The sequence below is a fragment of the Chrysemys picta genome, chromosome 6, assembly GCF_011386835.1.
Source record: "Chrysemys picta bellii isolate R12L10 chromosome 6, ASM1138683v2, whole genome shotgun sequence".
Classification (NCBI taxonomy): domain Eukaryota; kingdom Metazoa; phylum Chordata; order Testudines; family Emydidae; genus Chrysemys; species Chrysemys picta.
Genome location: NC_088796.1, coordinates 129,634,044 through 129,653,381, shown reverse-complemented (window position 1 = coordinate 129,653,381; position 19,338 = coordinate 129,634,044). Strand labels below are relative to the sequence as shown.

The 19,338-nt window shown below is 49.6% G+C and overlaps 1 protein-coding gene across 3 annotated transcripts in view; it reads left to right on the top strand.

The window, feature by feature from the left end:
- The first annotated feature begins 11 nt into the window (after positions 1-11).
- LOC135972314 (phospholipid-transporting ATPase ABCA1-like) overlaps positions 12-19,338 on the top strand; it is a 30,818-nt gene continuing 11,491 nt past the window's right edge. For 2 of the 3 annotated variants that reach the window (XR_010588735.1, XM_065549859.1), the window contains exons 1-17: positions 12-219; positions 2,048-2,096; positions 3,858-3,971; positions 6,072-6,223; positions 6,377-6,501; positions 6,980-7,078; positions 8,638-8,827; positions 8,973-9,067; positions 10,091-10,123; positions 11,031-11,136; positions 12,341-12,415; positions 13,054-13,223; positions 13,960-14,137; positions 16,041-16,156; positions 16,250-16,394; positions 17,248-17,371; positions 18,377-18,506. Coding sequence is in view for 2 of the 3 variants with exons in the window: in XM_065549859.1 (XP_065405931.1) it covers positions 43-219; positions 2,048-2,096; positions 3,858-3,971; positions 6,072-6,223; positions 6,377-6,501; positions 6,980-7,078; positions 8,638-8,827; positions 8,973-9,067; positions 10,091-10,123; positions 11,031-11,136; positions 12,341-12,415; positions 13,054-13,223; positions 13,960-14,137; positions 16,041-16,156; positions 16,250-16,394; positions 17,248-17,371; positions 18,377-18,506 (2,078 nt within the window). In the remaining variant the exon portion in view is untranslated. The remainder of the gene's footprint in view (positions 220-2,047; positions 2,097-3,857; positions 3,972-6,071; positions 6,224-6,376; positions 6,502-6,979; positions 7,079-8,637; positions 8,828-8,972; positions 9,068-10,090; positions 10,124-11,030; positions 11,137-12,340; positions 12,416-13,053; positions 13,224-13,959; positions 14,138-16,040; positions 16,157-16,249; positions 16,395-17,247; positions 17,372-18,376; positions 18,507-19,338) is intronic. The other variant, XM_065549860.1, reaches the window with a different exon arrangement.

The window sequence follows — 19,338 nt, the reverse complement described above, 5'->3', positions numbered from 1 at the left end:
ATTTTGGTTCCTCCAGACGTCTCTGTTATCTCCAACCTCATTATGAAGCACGTTCCTGAGGCCAGGCTGGTAGAGGAGATTGGCCATGAGCTAACCTACGTCTTGCCGTATGAAGCTGCTAGAGAGGGAGCTTTTGTGGAGCTGTTCCATGAGATCGACGACCGTCTCTCTGACCTGGGCATTTCAAGTTACGGCATCTCGGAGACTACCCTGGAGGAAGTATGTGAGCTGAAGCTCATCTGATGGTTTAGACAATGCCAAACAAATAATTGCAGACCCCAGGGCAAAATCCCCTGTATATCCATGGGAAGCCTGTCTACCAGGGAACTGGTCTGGCCCTGAGTTCCTAATCCACGGAAGTGTGAAAAGAATTCTCTCTTCCTGCCCAATTTAAGTGTGCCCACAAGGGAAACGTGCATTAAAAATTGAGGGTCAGGTCCTCAGCTGGTGTGAGTGGGCACAGCTCTGTTATAGACAGTACAGCTCCCCATTTTCACCAGCTGGGGGTCTGGCCCGAACTATTTTCTAACGATCAGGTTTTAAACTTACCCTGTCAAGTACTTTCAGACATCTTGGGGCTGCACCTGGTTTCAAGAGTCTCCATGGGGCCATTCCAAGCAGCCAGGGATTGCTGGATTTCAGCAACATTTTGGTCGTGTCCCCTGCCCAGACTCTCCTCCACCTAGGGAGTCCACTTTCACTAGGGTACGCTGGCTTTCCTGTAGCTTTCCGTCACCAGAGTAGCACAAAAAGCCTGTCCCCTTGAAGCCCTGTCTATTGTATTCTCCAACACCTTCTGAAACACATTTGGCATCATGATTTCCTCTTTGGGGGGGAGGGATAGCTCAGTGGTTTGAGCATTGGCCTGCTAAACCCAGGGTTATGAGTTCAATCTTTGAGGGGGGCACTTAGGGATCTAGGGCAAAAATCTGTCTGGGGATTAGTCCTGCTTTGAGCAGGGAGTTGGACTAGATGACCTCCGGAGGTCCCTTCCAACCCTGATAGTCTATGATTTAACTGGTTGGAGGAAAACCTGTTTCTTCCAGCAGCTTCTAGAACATGGTTGTTGTCTAATGTGTTTGAAAACTTGGCCCTTCCTGTATAGGAAATCACAGGGGAAAGCATATCCCATCAGAGCTGGGAATGTTGTTCCTTCTTGATTAGAAGGCAGGTGGACTTCCACCAGTTTAATACCAAGCCTCATATCTGCATCTTCATTGGAAAGGGATGAAGGTTACAACAAGTGCTTACTCTGCATCATGATTCTGTATTGTTAATGACTGCTCCAGTCTGGGAATAGTGCGCGGATAAAAAATGTCCCATGCCATTCTTAGCTGGAGTTAATAGAACATGTGTGCTGTCCCCCCTTCTCTCCCCTCCCCCTCAAAAAACTGTCCCAACCTCAGCAATCAAAATCATAGGGGTGCATTTGGCTGCCAAGTCCTCAGGTGTCACACTGGTTATGTTCTAAGTTGCTCTAGGCCAGTGGCTCTCAACCTTGCCAGACTACTGTACCCCTTTAAAGAGGCTGATTTGTCTTGTGTACCCACAAGTTTCACCTCACTTAAAAACCTATAGAATCAGACATAAAAATCAGACAAAAAAAGTGTCACAGACACACTATTACTGACAAATGGCTGACTTTCTCATTTTTACCATATCATTATAAAATCAATCAACTGGAATATAAATATTGTACTTACATTTCAGTGTATATATTATACGGAGCAGTATAAACAAATCATGGACTGTGACACTTTACTTTGTACTGTCTTCGCTGGGGCTTTTTATGTTTCCTGTTGTAAAACTAGGCAAATATCTAGATGAGTTGATGTACCCCCTGGAAGACCTCTGCATACCCCCAGGGGTACACTTACCACTGGTCGAGAACCACTGCTCTAGGCAAGGGATAGTCCATATAGCCCCTCCAGTTGAAATGATGCATTCTGTATTGGAATCATGGGATCTCCCATGTTACATCAAACAGCACATTATTGCTGAATTAGAGCAATTCTGATTGTCGTTTTAACCTCTCTTTGCCTGTCAGATCTTTCTCAAAGTGGCTGAAGATAATGGGGTGGATGCAGAGACCTCAGGTTAGTGCAATCGTTTCAGGGCTGCACTGTCAAAGGAGGTTCTATCTGTATAGCTTTGTACATGGGATTTGCATGCGTCATCCCTTATGCACACAACTGACAGAGGGTTAAATTCTCAACTGATATAAATTCCCATTGAAGGAATTAAGCCATTGGGCAAGTAGAATCAATCATCTAGTGGTTAGAGCAAGGGGGTGGAATTTAGCAGATATGAGTTCTGTTTCCCACTTTGCCACTTACACATTCTATAGTTTTGGGCAAATCTGTTGGCCTCTCTGGGTGTCAACTTTTCCATCTGTAAAATGATGGTTCTTGCCCTGGTGTAGAAGCCACAAGTGAAAGAAGCTACAAAAATTATTTTCAGAATCAGAAACTGGAACACTTTTGTGGTGACTTTTTTAAAGTCACAAAATAGCCATGCAAAAATGTCATTACTGAGTGTCAAGACGCATGCACATATTTCTTGGAATGGAGGATTTTTTCCAGTAACTTAGTGTCCGAATGAGTTTATCATGAAACATTGAATAAGTGTCATTAAGTAAGTTTCTGAGCAAATGATTAGTCTGACAGTGTCTATGTTCAATTGACTAGAGAATCTTGCCCGCATGCTCGGGGTTCAGCTGATCACCATATTTGGGATCGGGAAGGAATTTTCCTCCAGGGTAGATTGGCAGAGGCCCTGGAGGTTTTTCGCCTTCCTCCGCAGCATGGGGCACAGGTCACTTGCTGGAGGATTCTCTGCGACTTGAAGTCTTTAAATCATGATTTGGGGACTTCAACAGCTGAGTCAAGGGAGAGAATTATTCCAGGAGTGGGTGGGTCAGCTTTTGTGGCCTGCATCATGCGGGAGGTCAGACTAGATGATCATAATGGTCCCTTCTGACCTTAAAGTCTATGAGTCTATGAGTCAATGGGCTTGTCTATACTTACGCGCTGGTTCGGCGGCAGGCAATCGAACTTCTGGGTTCGATTTATCGCGTCTTGTCTGGACGCGATAAACTGAACCCAGAAGTGCTCCCTGTCGACTCCGGTAATCCTGCTCACCGCAAGGAGTACGCGGAGTCGACGGGGGAGCCTGCCTGCCGGGTCTGGACCGCGGTAAGTTCGAACTAAGGTACGTCGACTTCAGCTACGTTATTCACGTAGCTGAAGTTGCGTACCTTAGTTCAATTTGGGGGTTTAGTGTAGACCAAGCCTATGACTTTTGTCTTCACTCCAAATGCTGCTCTTCGCACCACAAATTTGTTCCAGTAGTCTGTTCCTGGGAAACACAGAGCAAATTCTGCTTGATGTAACAATACGTCTTGAATTAACATTTTAGGATTATCCCCCTGCCCCACAAATTTTAATTGATAAATGAAAAACCTGGTTCCAAGAGTCTCCATGGGGCCATTCCAAGCAGCCAGGGACTGCTGGATTTCAGCAACATTTTGGTCATGTCCCCTGCCCTTAAAAGTAAGTTCCTTGGACACCATATGAAAAACTGGCTCATGGGTTCACTTTACAGATCAATGCAAAGGTGTGTGGTGGCTTTTCCCAGCACTGGTGCTAATTCAGCAGCAGCTCAGAGGCAGTCCACAGCAGTTCAGTTTGCATATGGGAACTTCTTAAAAGTTGAAAGCAAATATTCAGTGAAGATTTCTATACAGTAGCTTGCTGGTAATACTTCAGTTCCCAGTGCTTGGGGCTCATAGAAGAATAGGGTTGTTCATTGTCTTTGTTAACTTGAGCAAATCAGCTAACACGTGCTGTCCTCTTCAGATGGCACATTACCTGCAAGAAGGAACAGGCGTGTCTTTGGAGACAGACAGAGCTGTCTTCATCCATTCACAGCAGATGATGCTTTCGACCCTAATGATTCAGACATAGATCCAGGTAAAGATGGAAGGAGCTGAAGTGCAATAATCTCAACTGTCTGTCTGTGCCTCATTACTAATCTACAGTTCTAAAATATGAATGTTTTAAAGAAATGTGTTCATTGTCCATGCTCTGGGGTGAATCACAATGCGAGAAATACGAGATTTTATGAGGGCATTGAAACAAACTAATTAGCACACCTTCAAAGAGTTTTGGATGCTATTTAAATTCCTTCCAGCAAATGTCCTATTAGTTTCTCCTGCATTTGTTGAAGTGTGTTAGAATTCCTGACATACTTAACCTTGGATGCTCCATCCTCATGCAGGATGTTTATTAATCTCTGCTTCCCTGCATGGGCCAAGGCAAGAGGAACAAGGTTTGTTTATGCATCAGCACTAGATATCTCATTCTGGGGCCCTGCAGAAGCTAATGTGTGAATATGCATGAAACAGTCTGTCCAAAGGGGACAGATTTAGGGCCTGACCCAAAACCCAGTAAGTCAACTGGGAGCTTTTTCAGTGATTTCCGTGGGCACTGCGTCAGGTCATTTTATAGTATAGAGGTGCCCCTAGTGACATCTAGACTATGGAAATGTGACCTAGCCACAATAACTCAAGCAGGGGCTTTCTAGGTCCAGATGTTGCTGGATCTCAGCTGTTATATTAACATTCCCCTGCCCTTTGAAATGAATCTACCCTTCCCTAAGGCCAAGTTAATACTCTTACTCCTCGGAATAAATAGATAAAGCCCCTTTTTGTGTTATGGGACACCTTATAATGAACGATGGACCTAAGCTGAAAATTCCCCAATGTTTGGGGATGTTCAGAGCTGGCATTTCTGGTCTGGCCCACCTCTGCTTCCGAGAGGGGTTTAATGAACAGATAGTGTAGACCAGGGGTTCTCAAACTTCATTGCACCATGACCCCCTTCTGACAACAAAAATTACTACATGACCCCAGGAGGGGGGACCGAAGCCTAAGCCCACCCAAGCCCCACTGCCTGGGGAGGGGGAGGAGCAAAGCCCGAGCCCCATCGCTCCGGCCAGGGGGGCCAAAGCTGAAGCTCAAGGCCTTCGGCCTGGAACCTGAGCCCTGCCACCCAGGGCTGAAGCCCCTGGGCTTTGGCTTCGCTCCTGGGCAGTGGGACTCGGGCTTCAGCCCTGGGCCCCAGCAAGGCTAAGCCAGCCCTGGCCACCCCATTCAAAGGGGGTCGTGACCCACAGTTTGAGAACTCCTGGTATAGACTGTAAGGCTGAGGTTTCCAACAGTGCCTAGTAGATTTGGATGCCCAGATCCCTTTGGAAATGAATGGCAGCGAGATCTGAAGGTAGTCTCAGCCTCAGTGAAGTCTCAGCCTCAGCCTCAGAAAGATAAACACTCAGGCTAGGTCTACACTACCCGCCTGAATCGGCGGGTAGAAATCGACCTCTCGGGGATCGATTTATCGTGTCTCGTCGGGACGTGACAATCGATCCCCGAATCTACGCTCTTACTCCACCAGCGGAGGTAGGAGTAAGCGCCGTTGACGGGGAGCCGCGGAGGTCGATTTTGCCGCCATCTTCACAGCGGGGTAAGTCGGCTCCGATAGGTTGAATTCAGCTACGCTATTCACGTAGCTGAATTTGCGTATCTTAAATCGACCCACCCCCCCCCGTAGTTGAATTTGAAGTACCTTAGTCCGGACTTACCGCAGTCCAGACGCGGCCGGAAGTCTCTCCCCGTCGACGCCGCGTACTCCTCTCGGCGAGCTGGAGTACCGGCGCCGACTGTGAGCACTTCCGGGATCGATCCGGGATCGATTTATCGCGTCTTAACCAGACGCGATAAACCGATCCCAGAACATCGATGGCGTGCCGCCGGACCAGCCAGTAAGTGAAGACAAGGCCTAAGATGCATAAAGCAACAAAGAGTCCTGTGGCACCTTAAAGACTAACAGCTGCATAGTCATGAGAGATCATTTCCCCTTGCCCTACTGCACGCCATACGCCTCTGTGCTCAGAGCGGGTCTAGGAGACTGGGCAGCCAGCCGGGTCCTGTCTGCACAAGCAGGAGCAGCCTCTGAAGGAGAAGGAAATCTGCTTTTGTTTGTTTGTGAGAGCCCTGTGTCGTTTGTTCTCAGCAGAATCCAGAGAGACAGACCTGCTCAGTGGGATGGATGGCAAAGGCTCCTACCAGATGAAGGGCTGGAAGCTCATCCAGCAGCAGTTCGTAGCTCTGCTGTGGAAGAGGCTGCTCATTGCCAAGCGCAGCAGGAAGGGTTTCTTCGCCCAGGTGAGACCAGGCAGCCACTCCTGCAGAGGTCACTGGAACATGGCCCCGTTCTACCAGTGTCTCCGAGTGGCTTACATGCGTCACTCTGGGTGGCTGACGCCTGTGGGGACACTTCTTTTAAAGATGGCTCTGCCGCTTCCCTTGTGATTTCAGATCGTACTGCCCGCCGTGTTTGTGTGCATTGCTCTCATGTTCAGCCTGATCGTACCTCCCTTCGGGAAATACCCCAGCCTGGAGCTGCAGCCCTGGATGTATGAGGAGCAGTATACCTTTATCAGGTACCTTGCAAATGACTAGAAAACATTAAATCAGCGTCTTTAGAACTGGTTCTGCTTTCTCTATTCACCATTACAGTTTGCATTTGTGTGCGTAACTCCAAAGTACAGGGTAAAGAAAAGACACCATTTTGCCTGTTTGTAGCTTTAACAAGGCAAGCGCCAAATAAGAGTGAGTTTGAATGGTAGGAGGAATATAATACTATTTGGCACTTTTCTTCCTCAGATCTCAATTCACTTTGTTCTCAGACGCTAAATCACACAGAAAAGAAGCTAAAAGTATCCCAAACTCTTTCCAAATGTTACAGTACTTTTTGTGTGAGAGACAGAGAGAGAGAACACACACATGCCACAAAGGAAAATTTCCACCCAGTTCCTTTTCCTACCCTCTTACCTGTGTCTCGGCCCTGCCATATAGCTGGTTTTGCGGCACATGCCTTATCTTGGTGCCCTGAATGTGTCTCTTTGATGCCCCCCGTAGCAATGACGCGCCAGACGATGCAGGCACTCAGAAGCTTGTGAACACTCTTCTCAATGAACCCGGCTTTGGGACCCGCTGTATGGAAGGACACTCCATTCCGTAAGTAGAACCCGAGCACGGGCAGGCACAAGGGGTGGCTCTGTCATTTCTAAGTCACTTCACGTTGCTGCTGCTCTGAGGCCCTGGTGGATGCTGTTCACGTGTGTCACATAACTCTCAGCTGCCATTGTCACCAGCCTCAGAACCAGCTTTCGGGGGTTGTAACATCAACATGATGGGTGTGGTGTTTGTATTATCGCAATGGCAGTGGTTAATTAGAAGCAGCTGTAGTGATCAGCTTAGGGAAACATCAAGCAGAAGGCCTGATCCCAGCGGCCTGGACTCAGATGAAAGCTCTTCCTTCAGAGGTGCAGGCCCCTTGCCTCCTATGTTGTATGAAAGTATTCATTTGTGATTGCATCCTTTGTTGGCACTGCCACTCAGCTAAGTAAGGGCTGCAGGCTCAGGCCCTACCTTTTCCCTCCCCTTGAGCCAGACTTTAGTGGGAGCTACTCGCTCCGCAGGGCAGAAGGGAGCACACAAGGGTGCAGGCGCGTACTGTGGAAATGACCTCTTTCCTTCTCTCTTCAAGAACCCGCCCCCCAGGGGTGCCCAGACCATCGCTAGTGCTCCGTGCAGGCAGCATGCTGGGGGAACTGCCATTGACCGGGATAGAGACGCGAGGGTGTTCCCCGAGTTACTTGCAGTGGGGGTCTGGCTTTGAAAAGAAAAGCCAGACTGGCCACATGGCCGTGTATCGTTGGCTTGGTCTAGTTGTTTTGCTCCCACAGTTCTCTGCTTCATGTTCTGTAGGATTTCTTTGTGTGTGTGGTTTCCACAAGTGTGCTTTCGTGGCTAGCAGGCAGGATGGGAGGCCTGGAGACCTCTGCCACGGACTTGCTGTGTGGCTTTGGGCAAGTCATTTATGGCCAGATTGTGCCTGGAAGGAAGGCACAAAGGAGAACCCCCTCACCTTCCTCCCCACCACCAACCCTTGTGTGATCTGTATACAGGCCACCCAGAACTGAAGTCACTGCGTCAAACTGGGTAGGGAGGTGATGGGCCATAGCTCCGTGCCCCACACATTAGGCAATGGGGTAGGCCGGTTGGCTGGGGGAGAATTATCTGCACCTGTGAAGTTGTGCAGTGGCAGGTGCGCTCGCCCTGCAGGAATGGGAGCTCCAAGACATTCTGCCTCCTGGTGCTATCCTGGGGCAGTGCAGCTCCATGCCCACTCCAAGCCCCTAAACATCTCTGCATGTCAGCATCCCCCGCCACAAAGTGGCTCTATTGGGGGTTGTGAGGCGGAGTTAAATAAAGCACTTTAAGCTCCCCAGAAAGGGATGATAATGGTGGGTGGGATTCTCCAAAGTGCCTGGCGTCAGCCTGACTCTGCTCCCATTGATGTTAATGAGAGCCTTCCCTTTGCCTTCCACAGGCGCCAGACTAGGCCAGTGGGAGTTTGACTGCTGATTTCAGTGGGAGCAGAGCTAGGCCCAAGCTGAGCGCTTCGGAAAACTCCCTCTTGTGTGTTGACCAGCATTGATTATTTACATAATTTAGCAAACTGACCATTCTTTATAAAAAGTTGCATTTGCCTTGGCTCTTGCCTCATGCAGGGACACTCCTTGCCTGGTCAGAGAGGATAAATGGACCACCGCCTCTGTCCCCGACACGGTCCTGGACATCTTCCTGAACGGCAACTGGACCATGGAGAACCCCTCCCCGGCCTGCGAATGCAGCAATGAGAAGATCAAGAAAATGCTCCCTGTGTGCCCTCCTGGCGCAGGGGGGCTGCCACCTCCACAGGTAGGAGAGGTCTGTTCTGTAGCCCCAGAGCAGCACGGGGATGTGCGTGGAGAACGTGCGGCTGGGTTGGGTCTTTTGGGGGGATATGCATGAAGCCGAGGAAAACATACTCGATTCCAAGTCTCTGCTTTCCCCACGGCACCAGAGAGAACAGAACACTGGCGACATCCTGCAGAACCTGACGGACCGGAACATATCGGACTATCTGGTGAAGACCTACGCACAGATCATTGGGAAAAGGTGCCTATTACACACATTGTTCCCTAGTGATTGCTGCTACCCCTGTGCAGAGACCTGTGCACCACATAACTCCCATGGGTGAATCTGACCCCTGGAGAGCTTTAAACTCTGGGCTGTCTGCAGAGGTGAGACTATGCGAGGCTCAGTGAGTCTAATTTGCGCTTTCTCTTGGCCCACCCCAGCTTAGGCTCTTTTAGACCCACCAGCACCCACCTGTGCATAGCTAATAGTCCCTTCCCGGTCGCCTTGGAGGGACTGATGCGAAGTCAGGGAGAGTCTTTACATTGACTTCAATGGGCTTTGGATCAGACCCTACGTTTCGAACTCACTTTGCTTGTTCGCTCAATGGCTGGTGCAAGTCAGCACAAATCGGCAGGAAGTATTTCTAGCCAAGTACTCAACTAGCTGAAATGTTTCTTCCTGAAGTCAAACACGAGGCTTTTAAAAGCGTGGTCTGAAACTGCTGGATCCCCTCCTGGTTTAGATGTATAGACTACAGGGCCAGAAGGGTCCATTGTGATCATCTAGCCTGACCTCCTGTGTAACACAGGCCAGAGAACTTCCCCAAATAATCCCAGAGCAGAGCTTTTAGAAAAACACCCACTCGGGATTTAAAACTTGGCAGTGATGGAGACTCCACCACGACCCTGGGTAAATTTTCTAAGCAGCTTCCGATGTTCCCATTCTTTTGCGATGCAATGGGCTCTGCCCAAAACTTCAGCCAAGTCCAGAAGTGTCTCTGACTCCGGTTCCAGCTCGGGTCCCTCTCTGCTTTATCCCGGGGGCCAAGGCAGAGCAGTGCAGGGAGCCCGGGAGCTGCTACACCAGTGTAAAGCATCAGGGCAAACTCCTCTGCCGGGTGACACAACTGAACTCCCTGGAGTTACACACACCATTAATCTGGCCCCGGCCATGAATGCACTTCTGTCTCATTATGGTCTGTGCCCATATGGTTGGAGGGTAGGTCTGACTGATGGCCCATCTCATAAATAACAGACTTGTTTCTTCTCTTTGCCTTCCCAGTTTAAGGAACAAGATCTGGGTGAATGAGTTCCGGTAAGTTACTGTCCTTTCTTTAGGGTGCTTGGGGCTCATTAACCGATGGAGTGCCGTGCTCTGTGGGCTGCTGTCTGGTCCAATTTAATTTTTGTAAAACGAAGCTTTTTTCAAAATCGAAACCCACCAGAAATATTTCAGTGAAACGATTGTTTTGAGCGTTGCAGGAGAAATAGTATCCACAATTACTGAGCCTTTCCCTAGTCACCGCGCTTTGTGAGCGGACAAACTGAAAAGAGCCGGCTTACCACAACGCCTGCTCCTGTGAGTAGTTCCACTTAGCAGGATGCCCACTAGCAAGCCCTTGCAAGATCAGGCCCTTAGACTGCTTACAATCAAGTGCACCATCCTAAGAGGGGCCGGGAGCACGGTGGGGGAGCATTGCACTGAGAGAGGACCCCACTCTGCTGTCAGCAGTGGAATGGTAGCTGCTCTCCGCCTTGCTTCCCCTTCCTTTAACCCCTGCGTGATGAAAGGACAGAAGCTGAAAGGTTGGGCTGCAGTGTGGAAAGGCCACAGGTCAGTTTTGGAAACAGTCAGCTCTAATTTTGTTTGGGGGAATTAACCAGAAATCGAGCACAGCTCCTGGGAGGAATAAGCCTGAATGTCCTGCTGTCCCCTCGGAGAGCTCAGCGAGTGGGAGTCCTGTTTGGTTATGAGAGTTCGGGCATGTCTACATGGCAGGCTCACTGCTGTGGGCTGTGTGGACACCCCTAGAGGCTCCCGTTGAATGGAAGCTTAACAAACAAATGTCAACTTCAGGTTGTCACTGAAGGCCTAACTTTGAGGTATTCGATCCCAGCACAGAGCAGCAAGCTAAAAGCCCCAGGGGCTGAAAAAGGGCCTGTTATGGAGAACACTGTAGAGTCAGTCTGTGTTTCACTATCTTGTCTGTCTGTGCTTTCAGGTATGGTGGGTTTTCAGTGGGCGCCAGCAGTTCCCTCCTGCTTCCTCCCAGCGATGAAGTCAGTGATGCCATCAAGCAAGTGAAGAAAATCTTGGAGGTAGCCAAGGTGAAGAGCAATTTCATATGGGCTCAGAATGTGCTGATGTCATAGTACACCCCTGGGGGGGGGGGGGGAGTGTGGCCAGCAGGGACTGAACCCCGGGACCTTTGGGTCTAAAAATATGAGTTTCCTCTGCTTGAGATAAAGGACCATGTGCTGAGCCACATTATGCTAGCATGGGTTGTAATAGAACTGCATTTGTGGGCGGAGTCGTCATTGTTCAAATCCAGAAGGTAACTACGGTCTCGGAATACCTGATCATATAAACCCAAAGTGGAGTCAGGAAGCTGACTTAAAGAGGACTAAGTCCTGAGGTCCTTATTCTGATTTCACTCCTTTTTCACTCCAGGAAGCTTCCATTGATGTCAATGGGAGTCAGTGACCCCAGTTACTATCGGCTAGCTCAGCTCAGAATCTGAGAGAGCAGGTTGGGTGTCTCAGAAACCACAACATGAGAACTGGGGGGGGAAATCAAGCCTGATATTCTCATTCATTCTGGCCTCTCTGTGCCACTCCGCTGTTACAGAGCAGCCAGACAGCAGCTGGATCTAGCTAGCTCAGAGCTCCCCCACTGCTGGCACAGAGCAGGCAGACAGCAGCTGGATCTAGCTAGCTCAGAGCTCCCCCACTGCTGTTACAGAGCAGGCAGACAGCAGCTGGATCTAGCTAGCTCAGAGCTCCCCCACTCTCAGCTGGCACAGAGCAGGAGTAGAGCCCCTAGGCCCCATCCAGCCCGATTGCCACTTGGTGTAAATTAGAGCAGCCTCTCAGCTGCTCTAACCTGTGCCAGGGAAGTGCAAATTGCTTCAGAGAATCAGTGAGCCTCGGCCTCCCCCTCTGCACTTCATGGATCTTGGCCCAGGAAGGAATCTGGGCTATTGATTTTTTTGGGAGGGCGAGTATTTGTGACACAGTGTCTCTGAGAGCTGCTAGAATAGGAAAGTTCTATGTGGGATTGTGCCGGTTAGTTGCTACCACACAAAAGACACTTCTGGAGTTCCCTGGGGCTTTCTCAACTTCCTGCCCACTTTGGAGACGTCCCAGAAGAATAGTGAGGGACTCTGAGCCCTGGGACTGCAGTTCAGGGGACTTGTGAGGCTGGGGCACCTTCCCATCCCCCAATCTGTGGCAAGGCAAACAGTATAAGTAAGGTATCCGCTGCACTGTCTATAATGGATGAAGCAAATGTGCCATTGTGTGCTGTTCACAGGGGAGTTCTGGAGATCAGTTTCTTCACAGCTTGGGAAGCTTCATGAAAGGGATGGACACAAAAAACAACGTGAAGGTAAATCCTGCCCACCCACAGCTGTGCCTGATATTCGGAGCCAGAACCTTGCATTTTAAACCCCAGCTCTGCTTCTAATTGGCAATGCCCTAGCGATCCGTATGCAGCATGTGTTCAGAACAGGGGGCACGGCGCCCGAATCATTTGCCAACAGAACCAAAACTGCCACATCCCTGTGTCGTGTTTTCCAGGAGAGAGTGGCCTCTTGGACCCCAGTCCAAAGCCCATTGACTCCAAAGGGTGTTGGATCAGGGTTTTGGAAATCAGTAGATCGTGGCACTTACCTGCTCCCAGCATAGGAACCATGGATTGTGCTTTCCCAGTGCACATGGGCCATATGCCTCCATTCACCCATGCTTAGGATCTCATGAACATCCCAGGTTCCTCATGTGAACTGAAGTGATGCTACCACCTTTATTCAGGAGATCAGGGGGCACATAACTGCCCTTGTCAAACTGTATATTGTGCCACTGAGGTGGCTGACAATAGTTTGCAAAAAGGCAGGAAGAATCAGTACATCTTCCCACCACCACCCAAGTGGCTGTAGACCTCTGAACCCCTTGGCTATGGACCAGGGGAGCCTGTAGAATGGTAGGCATGGCTGGCAACCCTATTGATGCTGGCATGTTGCTTTTCAGGTTTGGTTCAATAACAAAGGCTGGCACGCCATTGGCTCCTTCCTGAATGTGATCAACAATGCCATCCTCCGGGCCAACCTTCAGGACGGCGAGAACCCCAGCACCTACGGGATCACCGCGTTCAACCACCCGCTCAACCTCACCAAGCAGCAGCTCTCCGAGGTCGCCCTGTACGTCCTAGTATGAATGTTATCCGCGGCCTGCTGGAGACGAGGGGCTAGGGGAATGGAAGGGAGGGAAGAAGAAAGTTCCTTGGAATTAAGGAAGCTTCAAGAAATGGATGTTGGGAGAGGGGAGCGGGTAAATAAAGGAACGAGGATTCCTTAGTGATTCAAAAGCCAGCAGACCAGAGCCGTGCTGGATTAACGTGGCCAGTTGTAGTCACCAGTTGAGGATCTGGCCAGGGATTTTGCAGCACTCCAGGCTGAGATTTCCAAAACCACCTATGGGAATTGCATCTCCAATTCCCATTACATTAATGGGACTTGGGTGTCCAAATCCCCTAAGCAGCTTTGCAAATCTCAGTCTCTGACTCTCCCAACTGCATTATACTGAAGCTTGTTAACGCTGGAAAAGTGCTGGGCAGAGCTTTGCTCTCATGTGCCAGTCCCCTACACATATAAATCTTTGGTGGAGTAAAACTCAGATGTAAATCCCGACATTTTCCCTTGTGGTTAGACACGTGAAAGACCTCTCATCATTATCCAGCCCAACAATGCCCTTTCAATGAACATACTTGCAACAGAGCTTAACCTGAGGGCCCAGTTCTACCACCTGTATTCCCATTGTGTGGTGAGGGTGGCCGAATGGGGCCCCAGTTCAGGTTCCGGTGCTAACGTGCGCTGGCACAGTATGGAGGGAGATTCTGGCAATAATTTATCGCCACTCTGATTTCCCTTTGCCCAGGATGACCACGTCGGTGGACGTTTTAGTCTCCATCTGTGTGATCTTCGCCATGTCCTTCGTCCCCGCCAGCTTTGTGGTTTTCTTGATCCAGGAGCGAGTCAGCAAGGCCAAGCACCTGCAGTTCATCAGTGGGGTGAAGCCGGTGATCTACTGGCTGGCTAACTTCGTCTGGGACATGGTAAGATTGCCTCCCGGGAGCTCATCCTTTAGAGCAGGTTACAATATGTAACAACACGCATAACTGCGAAACGAAGGCAGCTTGTACCGGTTAGGCTCGGGGCAGTGCAGAGCACTATGCCTTCGTTGCAGAGCTCGTTAGGATGAAGGAGTGTGCGTTCTTCTACGTGCCCTAACGGGATGCATGTGATGAGTGTTCTGGTGCCTGGTAGTTCTGACAAGCTGCTCCTGCCCCTGCTCCACCCACCTGGCTCTCCTGCCAGCACAGCACTGGTCTCCCTGCACAGCTGACCATCCCTGGTATAAGCTGGTGTGGTTACCGAGTTCTGGCTGGGCTGAATTTGGCCCTTGTGCACGCGTGTGCGCACACAGACCTGTGCATATGGTCACAAACCTACTGAAAGGGCATGGTGAACTCCCACTTCCAGGGGAATGTACTGACATTAGCTAGTGCTGAAGAGCATGGTGTGATCAGGGCACTGCGCCAGGACTCAGCAGCCCTGGATTTGATTCCCAGCTCTGCTGCTGGCTGGCCTGTTCTGTGACCTTGGGCAAGTCACTTCCCTTTTCCACACCTCTGTTTCCCTTCCCACCTTTTATCTTGTCTTTTAATCTATTGCTAGCTCTTCAGGGCGGGGCATGCCCAGAACCTCCCATCACTATCCGGCTACTGTAATACGAATCGTGACAATAATAAACACCTTGACTTATTCCTCTTCATTTATTGTAACATCTGGGCACTGCGATTCACCCTAGGACAAGTACACAGTACGTTTCCGGTGCTGGACTAAGGAAGATGTGGAGTGGCTGGCAAGCTCTCCAATCACCATGTATAATGTGCTAGCTTATTTTCAATTCTATTCCCATATTTTACCCTCCACTTCATAGAATCATAGAATATCAGGGTTGGAAGGGACCTCAGGAGGTCATCTAGTCCAACCCCCTGCTCAAAGCAGGACCAATCCCCAACTAAATCATCCCAGCCAGGGCTTTGTCAAGCCTGCCCTTAAAAATCTCTAAGGAAGGAGACTCCACCACCTCCCTAGGTAACCCATTCCAGTGCTTCACCACCCTCCTAGTGAAATAGTGTTTCCTAATATTCAACCTAAACCTCCCCCACTGCAACTTGAGACCATTACTCCTTGTTCTGTCATCTGCTACCACTGAGAACAATCTAGATCCAGCCTCTTTGGAACCCCCTTCAGGTAGTTGAAAGCAACTATCAAATCCCCCCTCATTCTTCTCTTCTGCAGACTAAATAATCCCAGTTCCCTCAGCCTCTCCTCATAAGTCATGTGCTCCAGCCCCCTAATCATTTTTGTTGCCCTCCACTGGACTCTTTCCAATTTTTCCACATCCTTCTTGTAGTGTGGGGCCCAAAACTGGACACAGTACTCCAGATGAGGCCTCACCAATGTCGAATAAAGGGGAACGATCACGTCCCTCGATCTGGTGGCAATGCTCCTACTTATACAGCCCAAAATGCCGTTAGCCTTCTTGGCAACAAGGGCACACTGTTGACTCATATCCAGCTTCTTGTCCAATGTAACCTCTAGGTCCTTTTCTGCAGAACTGCTGCCTAGCCACTCGGTCCCTAGTCTGTAGCAGTGCATGGGATTCTTCCATCCTAAGTGCAGGACTCTGCAGTTGTCCTTGTTGAACCTCCTCAGATTTCTTTTGGCCCAATGCTCTAATTTGTCTAGGTCCCTCTGTATCCTATCCCTACCCTCCAGCGTATCAACCACTCCTCCCAGTTTAGTGTCATCTGCATACTTGCTGAGGGTGCAGTCCACGCCATCCTCCAGATCATTAATTAAGATATTGAACAAAAACAAATGTAGAGCATTAAGATGCTTTTGATTTTATTTTGCAAGTAACCTGGAGCTATTTCTTCCTCCTTCTAGTGCAACTACGTAGTTCCAGCCACCTTGGTCATCATCATCTTCATCTGCTTCCAACAGAAGTCCTACGTGTCCTCTTCCAACCTGCCCGCACTGGCCCTTCTGCTCCTGCTCTATGGGTAAGGCTGCATCTCTCAAGGAGAGCCATGAGGCCGCAGTGGACTTTGTGCTGTGAATGAGCGTGTCTTACACTGTGTCTTTCTGCTCACCAGGTGGTCTATAACACCACTCATGTACCCAGCTTCCTTTGTGTTCAAGATCCCCAGCACAGCCTACGTGGTGCTGACCAGCGTGAATCTCTTCATTGGCATAAATGGCAGTGTGGCCACTTTCGTCCTCGAGCTCTTCACCAATAACGTATGTTCCCATGATGCGTCACTGACCACCCCACTGCTTTACATTGCCCTTAGGCACTCGCGAGTGTGCGGTGTCCATTCTGTATCTCCTGGTGTGCAGGGGAAGGGAGGGAAGGCTAGGTCAAGTGGTCAGAATAGGGAATGGTGGAGCAAGTGGGGCATGTTGCCCAGAAGACCCCAGTTAAGCAAGGTACGTAAGCACGTGTGTAACTTTAAGCACACGAGTAGCCCCTTTGACATCAGCGGCACTACTCACATGCTTACGTACCTTGCTGAAAGGGGCTTAAAACTCTTCAGCTGTTTCTAATCAATAGTCAAAGGGAAAGAAGAGTTTGGTAGCTACTGAGTGCTGTGTGGAGAAGCTAAGCTCTGTATTCACTTGGAGGTGGGAGTGAAAGCTGAGATAAGAATACCAGTCCCCTGCCCTCTGGAGACCTGGGGGAATGGGGTATCCCATGCCTGCTTGGCATTAGTTCAGCTGATGGTAATCTGTGACTGAGACAGTGCTTGGCAATCCCATCTCTCTGCTGTTACCTCGACCCCAGCCCTATTTGTTCACCTCAAGCATATTATCTAAATCTTGGACTGTGAGCTCTCTGGGCCGGACTATCTTTGTGGTGTTGGTACATACAGTACTTAGCAATTATAATCATGCCCAGAGGGTTCCCCCATTATTTGTCAAGTTTGTTGGTCTAATCTGTGCTGTCAGAGGGTGGTGGAGTGGTTGTTTCTACCCATTGGGAAGCAAATGTACAGGACAGTCACCCTCAGCAAGCTAAACCTCCCTGCTTTTTGGTTCTCTCCCTGAGAAGCTGCTCAGGTGACTGATTTGTGCTTGGCTTTTGTTCCATTAGAAGCTGAACAATATCAATGAAATCCTGAAGTCTGTGTTCCTCATCTTCCCCCACTTCTGCCTGGGGCGGGGACTGATCGACATGGTGAAAAATCAGGCCATGGCCGACGCTTTGGAAAGGTTTGGTAAGTGACCTCACACAATGTGGGATCCACAGCGTCAGCTCAACACTAGGGCATGAGCCTGGGAGGTGCTGACTGCCTTCCACTCCCATTGACATCACCAGGAACTGAGGGGCCTTGGCTCCCAGGGCCTGGCAGGATTAGTGCCTAGCTAACAGTAGTGAAAACAGTACAGAGGTCTGCTCTGAAGTGGCCAGAGCCTGTAGATATCCCATCTGATTCCTTACCAGGACAAGCGAGCAAATGGTTCTTAGCTGTTAGGGAGCTTGAGTTATTAGGGAGTCAGTTGATTCTTTAAAAAGACAAAAATGTAGTTGTATGAAATGCAGCCTCAAGTTGAGAGGAAGGATGGTCGTGTGGTTAAGGCACTGGGGCTGGGAGTCAGGAGAGTGGGGTTCAACTCCTGACATCGCCACAGACTTTCTGTGTGCCCTTGGGCAAGTCACTTCATCGCTCTGTGACTCAGTTCCCCCTCTGTAAAATGGGGATAATGCTTCCTTTCACTGTTTATAATAATAATAATAATTAATGGAGATATCCCATCTCCTAGAACTGGAAGGGACCTTGAAAGGTCATCAAGTCCAGCCCCCTGCCTTCACTAGCAGGGCCAAGTACTGATTTTGCCCCAGATCCCCAAGTGGCCCCCTCAAGGATTGAACTCGCAACCCTGGGTTTAGCAGGCCAATGCGCAAACCACTGAGCTATCCCTCCCCCCCTTTAGATTGTAAGCTCTTCAGGGCAGGGCCTGTCTATTACTATAGCTATGTGCAGCACCTAGCACAATGAACATCTGAATATCACTATTAGAAAAGTACTACATGCACAAGCCAAAACTGGGTCACCACGTGATCTTATTATCTTTGTCCTCTCTTTCCCCTTAGCGTCACCCTCTCATTGCATCTTGTCTAAAATTAGTCTGTAAGCTCTCTCAGGGCAAGAGCCTTTCATCTTTGTATCAGTTCTCCAGCCGCTGTGCAACGCTGACTGTGCTTTGGCTTTTCCAAACAGGTGAGAACCGTTTTGTGTCCCCTCTGTCCTGGGATCTGGTGGGACGGAACCTCTTTGCCATGGCTGTGGAAGGGGCAGTCTTCTTCCTTATCACAGTGCTCATCCAGTACAGGTTCTTCATCAAACCGAGGTAAGCTCGCTCTGCATCATGCGTCAGTGTTGTGGGCTGGGGCTGGGGAGATGCACGGAAGCCTGAGGTGTGCGCTTGGCTCTGACATACAGGACAGTGGCAGATAGGATTCAGCTGGCCTGGTCATACTGCAAAAGACCCATGCTACAACTTAGACAATCAGCAAGGTCAAACCACAGTTAGCAACCTTGTGTTAATGATGATGCTTGTGCAGCCAGCCATTGTATCACCTCATTGTCAATTCACAGTGGGAAATTATTGTGCAGCCAGAGCCTGGATGTCGTTTTTCCATTTACCTGAGTGGCAGCAGGAATGGGCCCAAAGTCTGCATCACTAGTACAGCTTTAAAATTCTAGTTCAAACCCATCTCCCAGCCTGAGAAGAGCTGTGGGAGGCATCTCCAAGAAAGAACATTTTGGACCTTGGCAGTATTTTGAACTTGAGCAAACATTAGTTGGTGTGAAATTGGTTTTGTCTGGAGGACGCTATGTGAACACAGCAATAATCAGTAGCCCAAGAGTGTGCTGGAGGCCTTAGGAGTCATGTGCCTGGATCTAACAGCTCTGACACCAAACAGATCAGCATTCGCTATGGGTGAAGTTCCCCTGCGTGCACATGGCCTGTGCACTGAAGCCTCGCTTTGAAGGCCTAAGTGGGACGGAAGCAGCTTGCTAGCCTTCTGCACAGGGTTGAATTGCAAACACAGAAGGGCTTCCCCGGGTGTGTTCTGTTTGGATGCCGGTGCATGATTGACATCTGTCTCACCCTCTCTTTCATTTGTAATGCATTCACCTTGGATGCTTTCTTCTCTTCCTTTTCACGTTGACTTGTT